Source organism: Alligator mississippiensis, chromosome 7 (assembly GCF_030867095.1).
Source record: "Alligator mississippiensis isolate rAllMis1 chromosome 7, rAllMis1, whole genome shotgun sequence".
NCBI lineage: Eukaryota > Metazoa > Chordata > Crocodylia > Alligatoridae > Alligator > Alligator mississippiensis.
This window is the reverse complement of record NC_081830.1, coordinates 74,858,145-74,876,525: the sequence shown is the minus strand read 5'-3', so window position 1 is coordinate 74,876,525 and position 18,381 is coordinate 74,858,145. Positions and strand designations below refer to the sequence as shown.

Sequence of the window (18,381 nt, the reverse complement as noted above, 5' to 3'; positions counted from 1 at the left end):
ATGCAATTCCTCCCCCCCCTCCCACCAAACTCAAGGCAAAGTCACCTCTGACTAAACCATCCAAGCCAAAAGCTTGTCTAACCTGTTCCTGAAAACTTCCAAGGGTAGAGATTTCACAATTTCTCTAAGTAAGCCTGTTCCAATGCTTGACCACCCTCACAGTCCAAAACGTCCTCCTATCTCCAATTTAAATTCCCCCTAGTGAAGCTTGAGGTTATTGCTCCTAGTCCTGTCCCCCATGGTCACAAAGAAAAGCCCATATCCATCCTCTCTGTAATTGCTCTCCAAGTATTAAGACTGTATCAAATACACACCTGAGTCTTCTCTTCAGACTCAATAATCCTAGTTCTTTCAGCCTTTTCTCCTAAGTCTCTCCTTTGTTGCTCTCCACTGGACTCTTTCCAATCTGCCCACATCTGTCTTGAAGTATGGGGCCCAAAAACTGTACCAAATACTCCAGGTGAGGCCTTACCAGGGCCAAATGGAGCAAAAGAATCATTTCCCTTGATTTGCAAGTGGCACTCCTATTGATACAACCCAGCAAGCTCTTAGCCTTTTTCTTTTTTTTTTTTTGTTTTTGCAACAAGGGCACCCTGTTGGCTCATTTTCAGCTTAAGGTATACGGTAACCCCTAGGTCCTTCTCTGCATGACCACAGCCTAGCCAGTCATTCCCCCATCAGTAGTTCTGCATGTAGTTCTCCTGTCCCAAGTGGAAGACTTCGTGCTTGTCCTTGTTAAATCTCACATGACTGATTGCAGACCATTTCTCCAGTCAATTCAAATCATTCTGGATCCTAGCTTTGCCCTTCAGAGTGCCTGCCACTCCACCCAACTTCATGTTATATGCCAATTTGCTAAGCATCAGTCCCACTATCCAAATCATTAAGATGCTGAACAGCACTGGACCCAGGACAGACTCCTGGAGAACCCCACTCAATTCTTCCTCAAACTAGACAAAGTCACTGATGACTACTCTTCGAGTACATAACTGGTTGGATCACTGTACATACCAGTGGTAGACAACCAATTATTTGGGCTGGAGAACCACTTAAGGAATTTCGGTGAGCTGTTAAGGGCTGGGGGGCTGCTGACCAGACCTTAGTCCCCTAGCCATGGCTGTTTTCACTGCCAGCACAACTGGGAGCAGGGGGGAGGGGGAGAATGGAGTGGGAGGGGGCCAGGAAGATGCCAATTGGTCCCATGTGGCTTTGGGCCTGTCCATCCACACCCATCACCAGGGGCACTGACTGAAGCAAGTGGGCAGGGTCTACATGGAGACCAGCCCAGGACCCCTGTGGGCAGGGCACACTTGACTGAGCAGATGGGATGGGGCCATGGGCAGGCAGGGAGCCGTATCCAGGAGTGGGATAGGCAGGGCTGGCATCACAGGCTGGTGACAGTGCAGGGCAGGGGCCAGAGCCCTGGGAAGAGCTGCGATCTGCTGCCCACGTGTTCGTGACGGGCACCGGTTCCACAGGTAGTGGTCACTGTCACCCAAGGTACCTTCCACCTTCACATTCTCAACCAATTCCTCCCTGCTTGTGAGCAGCAATTCAAGAAGAAATTTTCCCCAGCTCATGTGTGTATGTGCACATATATGTATAAAAAAAGTTATCCCAAACACACTCTGGGAGTTTACTGGACTTCCTGTGCACTGCTCTGTTTCCCTTTCAGCAGATATCCTGATAACAGAAGTGCCCCATGGGAACCAAATCCCATGATTTGGAAGCTTCCATCAGTTGTTTAAAGAAAGTCTTGTCTACTTCCCCCACCTGGTCTGGTAGCCTGTAACAGACATCTGCCATGACATCCCTCCTGCTGCTCTCTCCTCTGACCTTCACCCAGAGGCTTTCAACAGGCCTACCTTCCATTTCATATTTCACATTGCCCTTTTTCCCCTGCTTATCCTTCCTGAACAAGCCATGCCCATTCATATACTCCAGTCATGTGAACTAGCCTACCATGTCTCCATAATCCCAACAACATCAGCATTCTATGCGTGTACTAGGACTTCCAGTCCTTCCTGTTTGTTACCCATACTTCTCAGGCTAGTAATATAAGCATTTCAAGTATCTGACTACCCTATCCTCTCCCTAAGAGCATTGTTAAGGCTGTTGTTATTGCTTTCCCTTACTAAGCTTCTATCCAGGCCCCTCGGGCTCAGGAGGGCTTAGAACCCAGCCAGGTATCCCACTTCCTTGGTAAGCACGGTTGTTGCTAGGCTATTGGGCAACAGAGGGCTGTCTCCTCTTCTTCCTGTTGGCTGTGTCCGTGAATGAACACAAAGATGCTGTGCTTAGTACTACAGTCAGTGCTGCTGTCAATAAAAGCGAGTATAAATCCAACTGAGAAAACATGCAGGTAAAAAGAACTATGATGACCTGACTACAAATGCAGATATTTATTACCAGAGACATATCAAAATATTAGCTGTTTACAAACAGATAAATAGCTTCTTGCTTCTAAAACAAGACATCAGAAGGTACCCAATTCACAGTAATTTAGTTTTGTTTGTTCTTAAAGTGTTAGAGGGCAACAAAACTCAAGAGAGGATGAGGACCAATGGACCATATCAATGGATATAAACTAATAGAAGGTAAATTCATATTGGATGCAAGGCAAAACTTCTTTTCTGTAACTGTCACCGGAATCTGGAACACACTCCCAGCAGAGGTGTTGCAGTTGCCCTCCTTGAAGGTGTTCAAGACAAGGCTGGACAGGCACCTTGCTGATTTCATGTAAGCACACAACATTTAGTAGTACTAGTTTAAAGTGTACACATGATACAAATTGATTATTTTGCATATAAAATATGTAATAAGTTCACTCATAAACTGTTAGAATTACATTGGTATACAAGACAAAACTGAGATATCCAGACTGCAATCATATACTGTAACAGCATGACATTAACTTCCAAATTAAAATGCAATTTGCTGTCTACTTACTTTGGAAATACATATAGTATCCAATATTAACCTATATAACCTATGATATTACTTAATTTTAGAAAGGAAAAGAAAAAATATTAAAAAGTAGTAATATGCTGCACTGGAGGGAAAACATCCTCAAAGTCCTTTAGTTGCTTTCCAAATCTCTGCCAGAAGCATACTACAAATAAATATGTAAAAATGGAAAATAGAGCCCATTACTCTCAGTTGAGTCCAGGACAAGTTCTGTGATGTGATAAACATTTCTCTCCCATTCTACATATTTTGTCACAGACTATTACAAAACAACATCCACAAATCCAGGAACTTCTGTAGGTGAAAGTTTGTTTGTAGAAGAGAGACTCATTGCAATTTGGCTAACAAATTGAACCAATACTCTGGTCCCTCCAAGTGATTTCCCTTTTTCCTATGCAATGAGGAAACCCCACAGGCTTTATTGCTCCTCAGTAAGGAAAGTAGCAAGAGGGAAGAAGAAGAGTACATACTGGAGCATTATAGAAGAAGTAAATACATTTGCTTGGGAATATAAGGGGACAGAATAGGTAGCCTTGCTATGGATCATATCTAATGCCTCTATCCTGTTTTCTCCATATCATAAGGATCATGAGAAATAAATGTTATGGCAACACAGTCTTCCACGGTATGCAAGCGGAAAGAAAAAAAAATTGTTGCAAGGCTCCCCATATAACGTCCAGTTTTTATCTCTGGCATATTTTAAGAGTGTTTCTATGGGGCAAAAAATGTTCTAAGCTTGTGAAAGTGTTCATAAAGTTATCTCATCTCCATTTGTTCCTTTGGTGCTTGGGGAAGAAAGAGCAGGTCTGAACAGGGAAGAGCCAAAATAAATGTAATATTTCCTCTAAAGCCCTCAACTATGAACACTCACCTTGGTTGCTGTTGCACCTAAGCCTCACTAGGAGCCAGTGCTCAGAGCTGTCAAATTTGTCACTGAGTGGGGGGAAGCAGCCCTGTGAGATTGCACAGGAAAAGTGACCTCCACTATAGTGGCTGCTACATACCTCACACTTAGACCAGTTTAAACATGGTTTAAACCTGAAATAGACAGACACACAAGTCCATTAAACTGGTTCAGTGCCTGGAATGGTACAAAGAGTACTTGATTTTCCAAGTACACTAAATTTGTTCACAGTGCACCAGCTCAGCGTTATGTGTGGGCATCAAACATTTTGTGACACAAATCAGGCTGGTCCTCCAGGCATCCCACACTACACACCCCCTGATAAAACTGGCTGCTCTGGGCCAGCTGTAATTACAGAGCATCAGAGCAGAATCAATTAATTGAGTCTGATGGACCCTGGTAATTATCACACTCCAGCAGCCTCCAGTGTCTTGTGTATCAGCATCCCTGCACTTCAAAATGGCAGCGGGGGCGCCTGAACTAAAGCTTGTTCAAGCTTTAGTTCAAGTGCCCCCACTACTATTTTGAAACACTGATACATGAGACACTGCAGCCCTTTAATTAGAGCACAGCCCCCCACCCCCAGAGCATGTGTAAAAGTGCCCTTACTGTTCCAATATTTTTCCCCTTTTGTTGGTACTTGTTAGCCAATGAGCTCCCTTGGACAAGCAGTTCAATAAAAGCCATCTTTCTAAAAAGCCACTGTAGCCTCACTCCTGACTCAACTGCAGTCCCTCAACATACCCTACCCCAGGCCTCTGGGGACCCAAATGTGGACTGTATCCCCCGCTGCCTACCCCAAGTCAGGCAAGCCCAGTACAGATGTCAGTCAATTCCAGGCTACTGAAGTCGACTGATCTCATGTTTAGGAGTGAAGGGACAGCAGAAAAGGTAAAATGTCCCCAAGTCAATGGTTACCCACTCCCTGAAGCCTCCAAAGCATGGCTGCAAACACTCCTCCCCACTTAATGCAATAGCTGTATGCAAAAGTGAACAGGAAAATTCTTCCAAACAACAAAAAGAACCCCAAGAGGAATGGAAACATTCCAAAAACTCAAAGTTTAAGCTCTTCTCAGAAAAATTATTAATAATCTACAAACACAACTACCACAGCAATGCCTCAAATCAGTAACACATTAGTTACCCTCTATTTTCCAAATCCTTCCTCATAACCTCTTTTTCAAGCATTTCTCATTCTTCTTTTATAAACAGTTAACATTTATCTTATATTTATTTGTCTTATTTAGATTATGATATCACTGTAGTAGAACTAACTTCACGCTTGTGAAATACTGTGTAGACTTACAGTGTTACTGAAATAGGCAGTCTCTCTCATTGGTGTGTCAAGGTGCATTGCACAGTAATATGAGAAAGGCCTTAAAAGCAATTCAAGTAATATCTTATACATTACATGTTTAACATAAAAAAAAGATATTACCACGTTCTAAAAGCAGCCTTTGGCCTCTCACCAGCATCAATGCACTATCACCTTAAAAATCATGACACGCTATTGGGTGCTTAGCAAGATAACTGGCTGTATACCATGTGTACATATACGCACAGGAATTTAAGTCCGTGTCTGTCAGTTTAAGCTAGCACTTGATTTTTCAGGCAGCTTCCTGCTTATTGCAACATGCTTGGTATAAAACAATCACACAATGTGTAGGTCAAACAGGAGGACAGACTGTCCATGAAACCTCTACATTTTCCAGATATTGCCAGTTTAAAAAAGCAAAAGAAACAGAATGAAATGCAAAAACCTAGAACTCTTGGTTCAGAAATGATACCTTTTATTATCCTAGTTGGTCTAATAAAAGGTATCATTTCTGAACCAGGAGTTCTAAAGCTTTTGCATTTCTTTTAGTCTCAGACCAACATGACTATCAAAAACATCCAAAGAAACAGAACTACGTTCTGAAAGTTTTTGACCAGTTTATGACAAAAGCTCCAATTAGAAAAGAATTCTTAATACTAAGCCTTTTACATTGAAATTGTTGAGACTGTATTATGTATGCTGCAGATCATTCACACACCTAGCTTATACTTGATCTGACACTGGCTCGTATTTAGGAAAATGAACAGCATGCTTCAAAAGTATTCATCTGTTAACAGCAAGTAATCCAAAAGTTTTATCAGATTAAACTGGACTTACTTTGGACTGAGTTCTTTTCTGATTTTTCACGCTAAATTTCTCCTTCATTTCCTCCAAGAGATGCTTCAGCTCCCTCTCTTCTGATGTTCCTAAATATTTTTGGTTAATGTGAAGATAGTAATGCCATTTGGCTGATTCAAAACCCCAGTGGCAGGTCCTTTTATCAGGAGATCTATGTGAATGCATCACAAATGTCTGTGGAGAAAACATTCCATAACACTCCAAACACTGGATACAGGCAGCATCTGGCTGAAGATAGAACTGAGGTGCAAACAAACCCTGGCACTTGCCCAAGCATTCATGCTCTACTTCAAAGGCACTGCCAGTTTCTTTAAGTTGAGCCAACGTGTTTTTAGCAGGAAGCAGACTGCCATTTTGAGGAAAAGTGCGAGGACGTAGTAAAGCATTGCATAATCTTTGCGCATCAGTCAGCGTGATCAACCCGCAGGATGGGGCATTAAATGGAAGGATCCCCAATACCTTTAGGATATGAAGCTGATCAGAAGTGCATCTTGAACAGTATATGTACAATTCATCACAAACTGCATTAATTTGTTGGAGGGAAAAGTCTCGGAGCACAGAATTCAAGACTTGAGGTAGGCAGAGTCTCTTTTCTCCACCAACTTTAAAACAGGAAATAGATTCCCCCTCCAGCGTAGTCTGAGTGAGCTCCGTGGAACTATCTGAAGGGACGAGCAAGGGGCCAGGAAGTATCTGCGGCGATGGAAGAGGCAAGAAAACGGTGGGAGACATGCTTTCCTCAGAATAGCGAGCGGAAAAAGCGGCTGGTCCACCCAGCGAACTCTGGCTACTTAAGTGGAACTGTGCCAAGGTGTGTTTCAAACCAGGGTTTAAACTCAGGCGCTCAGATACAGCAGCGCTGTCTGACTTGACATTTTCTCTATCCACCTCCATGGGAGTTTCATCATATTCATCCAAGTTTTCCTTCTTGATGGTGGGCATCTTACTCACCCCAGTTGGGAACTCAGTATTTCCATGCATTTCTGTCATTGCTTTCTTTACCGGAGGGCTCCCATCCTCCCGCATCCTATTCACTTTCTGGTCGGAGCCAGGGCGCAGGGGGAAGTTTGCCTGCGGGCCTTCCATCGCCGACCGCCACGCGTTTACAGAAAGAAACCGTGAGGGCGCATCTCTCTAGCTTCTCTGTCAAACAAATGTCAGTTGTGGCTTATCTGAACTCCCTCAGACACGCAATCAATGCCACGCCAGGCCAGGCCAGGCCAGGACAGCGCTATGCCGGGGCCTCCGGGAGGGCAGCCGAGTGGGAAGGGACGGTGTTACAAAGCCCTGCTGGGCTCTTAGGCAGCGCAGACAGCAGGGCACGTTTCCTGCCCGCAGACCGCTGGCTTCTCCATCAGGCACCAACTCATCTGGGAGGCGGGGGGAAAAATAAGGAGAAAGGGAAAAGTCGGTCTCCCAGCAGGCTGCCAAGACCCGGCCCTGCTGCCCCCTCAGCCTGGCGGCCCGTTTGCCCCCATCCTCCCCGAGGGGGGGAGGGAGGGCCGGAACCTCCACAGGCCGCGGGACACCCCCTCCCCTCCCCCCGGGACACCCGCCCCGCCCCCACCCGCAGAACGCGCCCCTCCCCCCGCGCCGCCGCCCGGCCCCTCCCCCACGCCACCACATCCCCTCCCCCACGCGGGCGGGCGCCCACGACCCCCGGGCCCTACCTCTCCGTTGTGCGGGCTCGGCTCCGCTGCCTCCGGAGCCGCGCGGGGGCCTCCCTCCCTCCCTCGGCAGTGTCGCTCTCGCTCGCCCGCGCGCGCCGCCGCCTCCCCGTGACCTCACTGCGGAGACGCAGACAGCGGCGGCGGCGCGCGGCCACGAACCCGCCGGGTGCGCGCTCCCGCCCCGCCCCCCGTCTGCGGCGCCCCTCCCCCCACGGGCCCCCGCCCCCCTCAGGACAGGACGGGACGTGCCCACGCCCACGCGCGGCGTGGCCTGGCCTGGCCTGGCCCGGCTCGGCCCCGCCTCGCCTCACCTCGCCTCACCCGGCCCGGTCGGGCCAGCGCGGGGATTCCCTGTGGCGGCGGCCGGGCGCAGACGGGGCGGAGCCGGCAGTGACTCAGCCGGGCGCCGGGAGCCCTTCCGCGGGGGCCGCTGCCCCAGGGAAACCCCGGGCCCGGCGCCGCGGGGGCTTCCGGCCTCCTGCACGCGGCCCAGCTGCTCGGCCGGGGCCGGAGGAGCCCGGGGAGCTCAGAGCAGTGACCGTGCAGTTGCCATTTCCCCGCTCTGCCGTGCCCGGGCTCCCACGTGTTTAAAGCCCTGCGGCAGAGAGAAGGGAGCCGGTTGTGTGGGCCCCCCCCGGGTCCCTCTTCCCCTGGTCGGGTGCAGGGAGCCCTGCCCCTCGCTCGGTGTCCGGTCCCCGGTGAATCCGTGGCTGCCCCCACGCCCGGCTCCACCAGGGCCTGCTCTGACGAAAAGAAACGTCCCTGGCTTGGTTGAAACCCGTGTCTATCGCCCTTGGGGGGGGGTCACCACAGACTACGCCTAAGGGGGCTGTGAAAGGCGAGGGTGATCAATCAAAAGTGTGCAAATACCCACGCTTGCCATTCAGGGGGGCCATGCTGCTGCTCAAAATATTTTGAGGGGCCCACAAATGAAAGAAGGTTGAAAACGGCCATTTTCAACGTCTTGGGGATTCATTTTATTGTGTGTCCCCTCTTTCTCCTACTGCGAGAGACTGTAAATTGACTTCACTGTTTAGTATTTCGTAAATTCTGATCACGGCCTGTAGTTTCTAAAGTGAAAAGGCCTGGTCTCTTTAGTCTCCCTCCTACGGTAGCCCCTCCATGCTGCTAATCATCCTCGTTGCCCTTCTTTGGACCTTGTCGAGTCCTTCTATATCCTTTTTAAGAACTGGGCACAGTATTCAAGGTGTGGACGCACCATAGATTTATAAATGGGCATGCTCATATGTTTTGTTTTGTTTGTGATTCCCTTCTTAATGAGCCCTAACATTTTGTTTGCCTTTTTGAGGGCTGCTGAGCTCAGCTGATGTTTTTAGCAACCTGTCCACAATGATTCCCAGATCTCTTTCCTGTGTGGTAGAAGCTAATGTCAAGCCCATCACTGTATAAGTATAGTTAGGGTTATTTTTACCCAGGTACATCATTTTACACTTAATTATACTGAATTTCACCTGCTATTTGGTTGCTCATTCACTCAGCCATGGCAGATCCTTCTGTAGTTCCACATACTCCACTTTGGCCTTTATCTTGAGTCTACAAAGGTTGAGAACCTGGGTCTAAACATACCAAACAGGCACGGGGCAGGGAAGGAGTATGAGAGAGAAAAAATGAGCCATGTGATGGTAGCAAGAATCAGGATCCTTTCATTTATTTCTGGGATGTCTTTACTTACAGGGAGGCTTTACTTAGTCGGGTAGAAACTAAGGGCAGGGGAAAGGAGAAGAGCAGAATTGGAGTGAAGGTGAAGGGAGAACTGGAGCAAACATAATCAGCACAGGGCAGAGAACATCCTTTCTAAACCCCCTGCGATTCTCTGCCTCTTCAAGGTCCAGCAGACAATGTGGTGGGAAATTGTGAGGGTGCCTGTAACAGGGTATTCCTGCTCCTGTCACTAGAAAGGCCTGAGAGAATGAGGGACCCTGGGCCAAGAAGGACAGTAAGGAGCAACAACCCAGGTGGACTGGGCCCAGGACTGATAAGGCCAGGTGGCTCATGAAGGGATTAGCTGTACCTGGTGCAGAAGGCCCTGTCCAGTACCTGAAAAGAGACTGGGCTGGGGAGTATTAGTCCAGTCTGACAACATAAGGGAAGCTTCTGCCTGCAATAGGGAGAAGCTCTTTGGAGTGGGCAGCTATTAGAGGCTGGCCACCCAGGGGAAGTGGAGGAGTCTCTTGCAAGAGTTAGGGCCTACAGGCAACATTTATCCTGAGAAGGAAACTATTTGGGTTATGAAGCAGCTGTCTCATGTTTTTGTTGTTTGTACTGCAGGACTGAGTTGTGGCTACAGGGAGTGGAGGAGGCCATGAACAGGGATGCCTGGGTGGCATTCCCCTGCTACTTGCCCTAAGAGCTGGCCCTGAGCTAAACAAGTGGAGGCTGGTGCTGAGATTTTCAACTGCCAAGGTAGGGCTCCCTAGGAGGGCTGATAACTGGCAGTTGAGATCTTAAATGGTAGACCAAGGCTGGGCATGTAGCCAGAGAAAAAGGGGACCATGATTATGACAGCAGAGGGTCTGACAAGTCCTCAGAAGCCTTGGAAATGCTCCCTTAAAAGGGAACCTTGTCTGCCCTTAAAAGGGAAACACTTGAAGGGGAGTACAGGCTCAATGGGGCAACTAGCAGTTACCCCTGATACCAGGGACTGCCTCTCTCAGCTACAACCAAGTAGCATCAAAGGTGTGGCAGGAGAAAAACCAGAGGTGAAGTGGGGCTGGGAGTAGAGGAAAGTCTGGTGTTGGGGTACCAGTACCCAGAAGGGTGTTATAATGCCCCAAAACTCATTTCACTAATTTACCTTGCAGTTTTCAGGCTGTACCTACCAATGGAAGGAAGTTCAAAAAGTGAACAAAAATTAATCACGAAGGGGAAGAAGGAGCAAAATATGGTTAGTTAGTTGTTTTATTCAGTCAATGTACTATAGCTCATTTAATTAGGGTGGTACAATACTTTGTTTTTCTCAGCTGCAGGACAGAAGATGTCTTGCCCCCACTCTATCAAGACCCTTCACAGTTTATACCCACTGTACCAATTCATTTTATTTCAGGCATTGTCACTCTTCCCCCACCCCCACTTTACTCATCCAATGGTGCTAGGATTTTGGCCCTGTCCCCTTTCTTTGTACTTTTGGCTATATTGTCTGTTATGGGCTGTCCACTAGGAGTGGACTGAGAAACAGGTAAAGAACTAAGCTATTGCAACTTTAAATTTGTTTCATTCAAGATTATAGCACTATAGAAGCAGGTAGTTTAAACTACAACAACTACATATTCAGGTGACACCTAGTCTGCCGCAGTAAGTCTACCTTCTTAAAATGGTTTAGTTAATATTCCATCTTAAGACTGTGGACAGATGTCAAAAGCAAATTAACTAAAGATAAGACATCAAGTGCATATGAATTAAAAGTGCTTTAAACCTCTCTATGAACTGACTGCCCAGAGGAGTTTTCCATCTATTGACCTCTCTGTGAAATCCTATGAAATATGAACTTTCATTTCTACCCAGGAGAACTTTAACAATCTTTTCTCCAATGCCTGACGAAGGGTGTTTGTACCCAAAAGCAGGCAATTAAAGATTTTTATTTTTTTTTGCAAAACATCTTGTTGGTCTAATAAAAGATATCATCTCTACTATGAGTCCTGATTATCTTTTCCTCAAGACTAATGCGGCTACAAAAATCTGGATACTTTAAACCTCTCTGTGTATACTCTTATTCAGAGACAAAGGGTCTACAGCAAATAAAGGTCAGTTTATTCTGGACTGCAGAGCTGTCCCCAGACAAAATAGATTTTTGCCTCCATATTTCCATAATTAACCATGCCAACTAATTGGAAGCTGATCATCACTAATCAGTGCTAGAAATGCTGCCATTTCCATGCTGCTGCCCTGGACAAGTGCCTGGTTTGTCCATAGGAGGTGCAGGGCAGACTCGAACAAGATTATCCACAAATTAGTTCAATGTTTTTTAACTTATACACGTTGACTGCACACTTTAATTGGTCTGTCTTAACTTTCTTCAGGCATTGCTTATTGACATAACACTCCTTGAATAAACCTATAAAGCTACTGCTTGATTCTTCTTAAATCCTTTCTTAAAGTTTTAATCTATCATGTTGCCTAGCCCTAGAGCACTGCAAGCTGATGATAATTAAGCAGGTGGTGAGCTGGGACTATTGCACAGGATAAGATTTATTTTTAGAATAATAACAAAAAAAACAAACAAACCTCCTCTTGGTATCTATAAATTCTACACACCGCTTGCCTATACAAAAATGTGTTCTTTCTGCTATCACCCTTTTGCTCTCATACACCCTCCACCCCCACCCAGTCTTGTTTTATTCTATCCAGTTTTTGTATCTGATCTTAAACTTAAATTGTTGCATCACTGGTATAGGCTATTTGCACAGCAGCTAATGCAATGGCTTCTGGTCTGATTTGGCCCTGTAGGTGCTATTGTAATGCAAAAAATAAATATCCACATAGTAGTATAATTGAATAAACAGCTATGACTGAGTATGTAGTAATAGTTCTGCCAACACAAAGCCAAGAATAGTTTTATATATCCACAAATCAAAGCATGAGCCTATACTAAGTTTTATGCAGTCACATAACAAATGTGGCTTGTGTGCATTTCATTTTAGAAATAGGCCGCATTGGTATTTGGTTTGTGTGTTATTCTCTAACAACTGTTATATGACCCTCGACCAGTTGTGACACACCTGGTCAGTCAGTCACTGATGTATAGCCATTATGGGTTCACCTTTATTGACCTCCAGTGATGCTGATGTAATCCTGCTGTGTTCCTTGACTGGCAAATCCAAATCATTTCAACTTGGTATGCTCTCCATTTCTGTTAGTTAATGTTTAGCAGAAGCTTCTAGATCACAGGCCCTGATTTTCATGGGGGACTTCAATCCCCTGACATCTGGTGGGAGGGCAATACAGCTGTGCACAGGCAATCCAGGAAATTTTTGGAGAACATTGGAGACAACCTTCTGGTGCAAGTGTTGGAGAGATTAACTAGGGGCAGTGCTTTTCTTGATCTACTGCTCACAAGGGAAGAATTGGGGGTTGTAGAAGTTGATGGTAAGTTAAGCAGCAGTGACTGCAGGATAGTTGAGTTCAGGATCCTGACAAAAGGAAAAAAGGAGAGCAACAGAGTATGGACCCTGGACTTCAGAAAAGCAGACTTTGACTCCCTCAGGGAACTGATCGGCAGGATTCTCTGGAAACTCAGTCTGAGGGAGAAAGGAGTCCAGGAGAACTGGTTGTATTTTAAAGAAACCTTACTGAGGGTGCAGGAACAAATCATCCCTATGTGCAGTAAGAATAAAAAACGTGGCAAGCAACCAGCTTGGATTAGCAGAGAATTCTTCAGAGATCTTAAACACAAAAAGGAAGCTTACAAGAAGTAGAAGCTTGGAAAAAGATCACGGGAGGATTATAAGAATCTTGCTTGGGCATGCAGTGATGGCAGTGATGAAGTCAGGAAGGCCCAATCGCGCAACTGAAGTTGCAGCTAGCAAGGGGCATGAAGGGTAACAAGAAGGGTGTCTACAAGTATGTTAGCAACAAGAGGAAGGTCCAGGACAGCGTGGGTCCCTTACTGAATGGCAGAGGCAACCTAGTGACAAATAAGGAAAACACTGAAGTACTCTATGCCTTTTTTACCTTGGTCTTTACAGGCAACGTCAGCTCCCAGACTACTGTACCAGGCAGCACAGTTTGGGGAGGAGGTGAGCAGCCCTCAGTGGTGAAAGAACAAGTTAGGGACTATTTAGAAAAGCTAGACATGTACAAGCTTATGGGGATGGATGCAATGCATCCAAGGGTGCTAAGGGAGCTGGGTTGATATGATTGAAGAGCTGCTAGCCATTACCTTTGAAAACTTGTAGCAATTAGGGGTGGTCCCAGGCAATTGGAAAAGGGCAAATATAGCGCCCATCTTTAAGAAAGGAAAGGAGGATCCAAGGAACTACAGATCAGTCAGTCTCACCTCAGTCCCTGGAAAAATCATGGATCAGGTCCTCAAAGAATCTGTTTCTAAGCACTTCAGGGAGAAGAAGGTGATTAGGTACAGTCAGCATGGATTCAGCAAGGGCAAGCCATACCTGATTGCCTTCTATGATGAAATGACTGGCCCTGGGAAATAAATGGACATAGTATACCTTGACTTTAGCAAGGCAAAGTTCTTTGTGTAGATGTAATATCTTTTATTAGATCAACTGAGTAGCTGGAAAAAAGTTCTTAGCAAGCTTTTGGGTGCAGTCACCCTTCATCAGGCACAGGGAGTCTGCTGGTCTAAGACTCCAAGGAATGAGAGAAGCTAAAAGTGTGGAGGAGTCAGTGAAAATGTAAATAGGTAGAGATAAGCAAGACAAAAGGAAAAACAAGGCTTTTGACTTTAGCAAGTCTTTTGATACCATCTCCCACAGCATTCTTGCAAGCAAGCTGAGGAAGTAGGGGTTGGATGAATGGACTGTAAGGTGGATAAAAAGTTGGCAGGATTGTCAGACTTAACTGATAGTAATTAATGGCTCAATGTCAAGTTGCCAGCCAGTATCAAGTCGAGTGTCCCAGAGGCCAGTCCTGGGGCTGGTTTTGTTCAACATCTTCATTAACGATCTGGAAGATGGGATAGATTGCACCCTCAGCAAGTTTATGAATAAGACCAAGCTGTGGGGTGTAGTAGATGCACTGCAGGATAGGCCTAGGATTCAGAGTAACCTAGACGAATTGGAGGATTAGGCCAAAATAAATCTCATGAGGATCAATGAGGACAAGTGCAAAGTCCTGCACTTTGGACAGAACAATCCCATGCACTATTACAGCCTGGGAACTGACTGGCTAAGCAGCAGCTCTGCAGAAGAGGACCTGGGGGTTACAGTGGACAATAAGATAGATATGAGTCAACAGTGTGCCCTTGTTGCCAAGAAGGCTAACAGCATACTGGGCTGCATTAGTAGGAGTGTTGCCAGCAGATCAAGAAAAATAATGACTCCACTCTATTCAGCACTGGTGAGGCCACATCTGGAGTACTGTGTCCAGTTTTGGGACCCCACTATAGAAAGTGTGTGGACAAGTTGAAGAGAGTACAGTGGAGAGCAATGAAAATGGTTTGGAGGCTGGGGCACATGACTTCTGAGGAGAGGCTGAGGGAACTGGGTTTATTTGGTCTGCAGAAGAGATGACCGAGACGGGATATAACAGCAGCCTTTAACTCCCTGAAGGATGGTTCCAAAGCAGATAAAGCTAGACTGTGGTGACAGGTGACAGAACAAGGAGCAATGGTCTCAAGTTACAGCAAGGGAAGTTTAAGTTGGATATTAGAAAAAAAATCAGTAAGAGGGTAGTGAAACACCGGAATAGGTTACCTAGAAAGGTGGTGGAATCTCCATCCTTGCAGGTTTTTAAGGCCCAGATTGACAAAGCCCTGGTTGCAATGATCTAGTTGGGGATAGCTGTACTTTGAGCAGGGGGTTGGACTAGATGACCTTTGAGGTCCCTTGCAACTCTAACTTTCTATGATTTAAAATTCTTCCCTATTTTTTCAAGGAAGAATGTGCATCATAAATGTCGTTTAAACCAGGTCTAATGTCCCCCATAGTAATTTAATTGGACATATATGCAATGAGACTCAGCATTTCCTTGAGACCACTTTAAACTCTGATATTTTCTGTCACTCTAGTTCTTTAACCTGCATCAAAACAGTACCACACAGGACTATGTATATATGGCCTTACCCTAACATACTGAATACACATATATTTGTAGCAATATGTAAGTCTATTGTGCAAATATCTATATGATTAGCTCCAAGGAGTTTGGAAATTTAGAAAAAATCTTCAAGAAAATAGGGGAATGGAGCCAATTGCCCAATCAGTTTTGGAATTCTCTATTGCATCCATCACTATAGTATCTAAGATAGGAGAAATCTGGTGGCTCTGTGCAAATTGTAGCTATGCCCTGCAATCTAGTGAGCAGTCGAGAATTAACAAAATACCAAAATGCATTTCCACACCCAAAGTTGCACAGAATTGTTTTAAAATTTATTGGTAACATTTTTGTTTGTTTACATTCCAAAGAATAATCAGGTTTCTTGGCAATGAAGTTTGATGCAATTCCTATCTGGCAATCAGGGAACTATGGGGGGGGGGGGGGTCCCTTTACCCAACCTGGGGGGATGAAGAAGCACTGTATTGGGAGGTATTTTTAAAATGCTGAGAGCAGTTATTAAATGCACTGATTTCAGTGATCTGTCATGAGGATTTGCTGATCTGTGGGACCACAGAAAGACAAATGTCAAAGGCAACTAGTTGTTCAGGAAAGTGAGAGAGAGATGGTTCATGAAGGCTTTTGTCTTCAATACCAACCATCAATGAAAGAAAATAGCAGTCTTCGCTCATGGAATAGAGTGAATCTATACTTAAGCCACCTGGGTAGTATGTTGTTTCCAATAGAGAAGAGTACTACACACAAGCATACCAATGGGCACATGCATTCTTATGTGCCCATACTATGTGCTTGTAACTGTGGCATTAAGGAGCTGTTTGTAATAAAGGTGCATTAGGGAAAATGACTGAAGAAACTTCTTCCATAACTTTTGTACATTGAATAGCATCCAATTTCAAAACGAAGTTATATATTTCAGTGCTTACCTCTTTGCAGAGCAGCTGAGCAATGCAGATAGGGCATCATCCAGGCAGGGCTAAGCCTGAGCCTGCACTTATCCGCTTAACTTATGTAACAGATGGGGAAATGGAGGTACAAAACTAAGTTGAAGCCAGAAAAAGCCATGCTGCCAGGTGCACATTCTAGATCTTACAATTTTTTCCATCATCATTTAGGATATGTCCTGCTGCCCTTGCCCATAACTTCTCTCCAGCCCTTTGCCTTATTGCATGGTGACCCTGTGTGCCTGGCTGTCGCACTTAAATTCTTAGTTCATTCAAGTATGTTTAAGGTTTGTAAAGCACATTAGTACCAAAACAGTTATATGGCTAAAACTTTACCTTTAAGATTTTCATAACTTGTTTGTGAGTTGCACTAATAAAATACAGAAGGACTTACTCCTACTACTAATCTCTGTACCTATGAATGAAAATCAGTACATTTCTTAGGGGCCTGAGGCTATTCACGTTGAAGGTGGATTTAAAATCAAGTGCCCAACTAAGTTCATCCAGCTGTTCAGAACATTATATTATGTTTAAATTTAAAACTGCTTCAGATGTTGTCAGGTTTGCTTTTGTGCAAGACTCTTAAAAGGGAGCTCCAAAAGAAAGAAAAAAAATAGTCTAGTATGTTTTTAGTTTCTTTAATGTATAAATATTACCTGAAGGGAGTATTTATTTTTGCAGTTAGATAGCTGATCCATCTCATAACGTATTGATCAGGTCCTCCAGAAAAAAATAGTTTGACATTCCTGGTATTTCTAAAATAAAAGCAAACAGAACACTCCCATAAAAGGCAGACTCTCAGTACTTTATAAAGCAAAAAAAGAAAAAAAGGCACAAGCAATTCTTTCGCATTCCTTACAAGTCACCTCTAACAGTCTCTGGTGGGTGATACCTCTCACCCACACCCTAGGAAGGGGAGAGAGTGAGACAACTGATCTGCATTTCTAATGCGTAAGTGAAAAAATTCCTTCCACACTGCTGCATGTAAAGTGTCAGCTAATGTATAAAACTTAAAATAAGTCTCCTTCAGTTGAGCTGGTTAACACACAGATACTAAACCTGTTTGTCAAACTGTTAAATGTGTAAAGAATTTTATCACACTTTTTAAAATAAAATTTAATTCAAGTTGCACATTTGTGAACAAAGGGCGTTTCCTACGGGATGCGAGAGAAAGTTAGCACTTCTTAGTTTCCGTATATATACACACTCTCTGGAATGACACTATGTTCAATTAAATAGTGCTTCTGGCAAGGGATAATAAAATTATGCAGTTGTTTCAAGGTAGTATTTTAAGAATATGTAATTTTAACACCGTCTCCCCCGCCCCCGAAAAAAAAAAAGGTAAAACAACTCATGTCCAATGGATATCACATTATTTGCTATACAGTGACATGGCTTCAACAGAAAGGAGCAAGAGCATCTCCACCCAGAATAGTCTACATGAGGTTGAGGTAAGAACTGAACAGAGATCTCTTGCTTCCTAGATGAGTGTTCTGATTGCTGGACTATTATACAAAAGGTGAGCAGTAGTACCACCTTCTTTACTGACCTGCTCAGCTCTTCAGGACATTTCCTAGTGGCTAGCTCTAGTCCAGGGGCAGGCAATTATTTTGGTTGGAGGTCCGCTTACTGAGTTTTGGCAAGTCATTGAGGGCCGCATGACAGGCAGCCAGGGGCAGATAAATATTAATTTTCCAAATTTTTTAGAGGCCCTGCGGGCCCTATAGAATGGCCTGGCGGGCCACATCCGGCCCACGAGCCACATTTTGCCCACCCCTGCTCTAGTCCCTGCTCAGTATGATGCATGTTCTGGACTACATTCTCCCCACATCTGATGCAGGCCTAAATACCTAACAGGAATGTTTCAGCACCTAACATTTACATCTAGCCCAAGTGCATCCTGACTTTTTCTTTTTGAAACCATCTGTATAATTGCTACAGATTTTATAAAACTTGGTTAAATGTTGGGACTGA

General features: G+C 45.0%; 1 protein-coding gene across 1 annotated transcript in view; it reads right to left on the bottom strand.

The window, feature by feature from the left end:
• Positions 1–7,862, bottom strand: part of SKIL (SKI like proto-oncogene) — a 32,864-nt gene extending 25,002 nt beyond the window's left edge. The window contains exons 1-2 of the mRNA XM_006267716.4: positions 7,715–7,862; positions 6,024–7,414 (exon numbers count right to left, since the gene is read on the bottom strand). Coding sequence (XP_006267778.2) covers positions 6,024–7,130 — 1,107 coding nt within the window. The 5' untranslated portion in view covers positions 7,131–7,414; positions 7,715–7,862. The remainder of the gene's footprint in view (positions 1–6,023; positions 7,415–7,714) is intronic.
• Between the last annotated feature and the right edge of the window lie 10,519 nt (positions 7,863–18,381).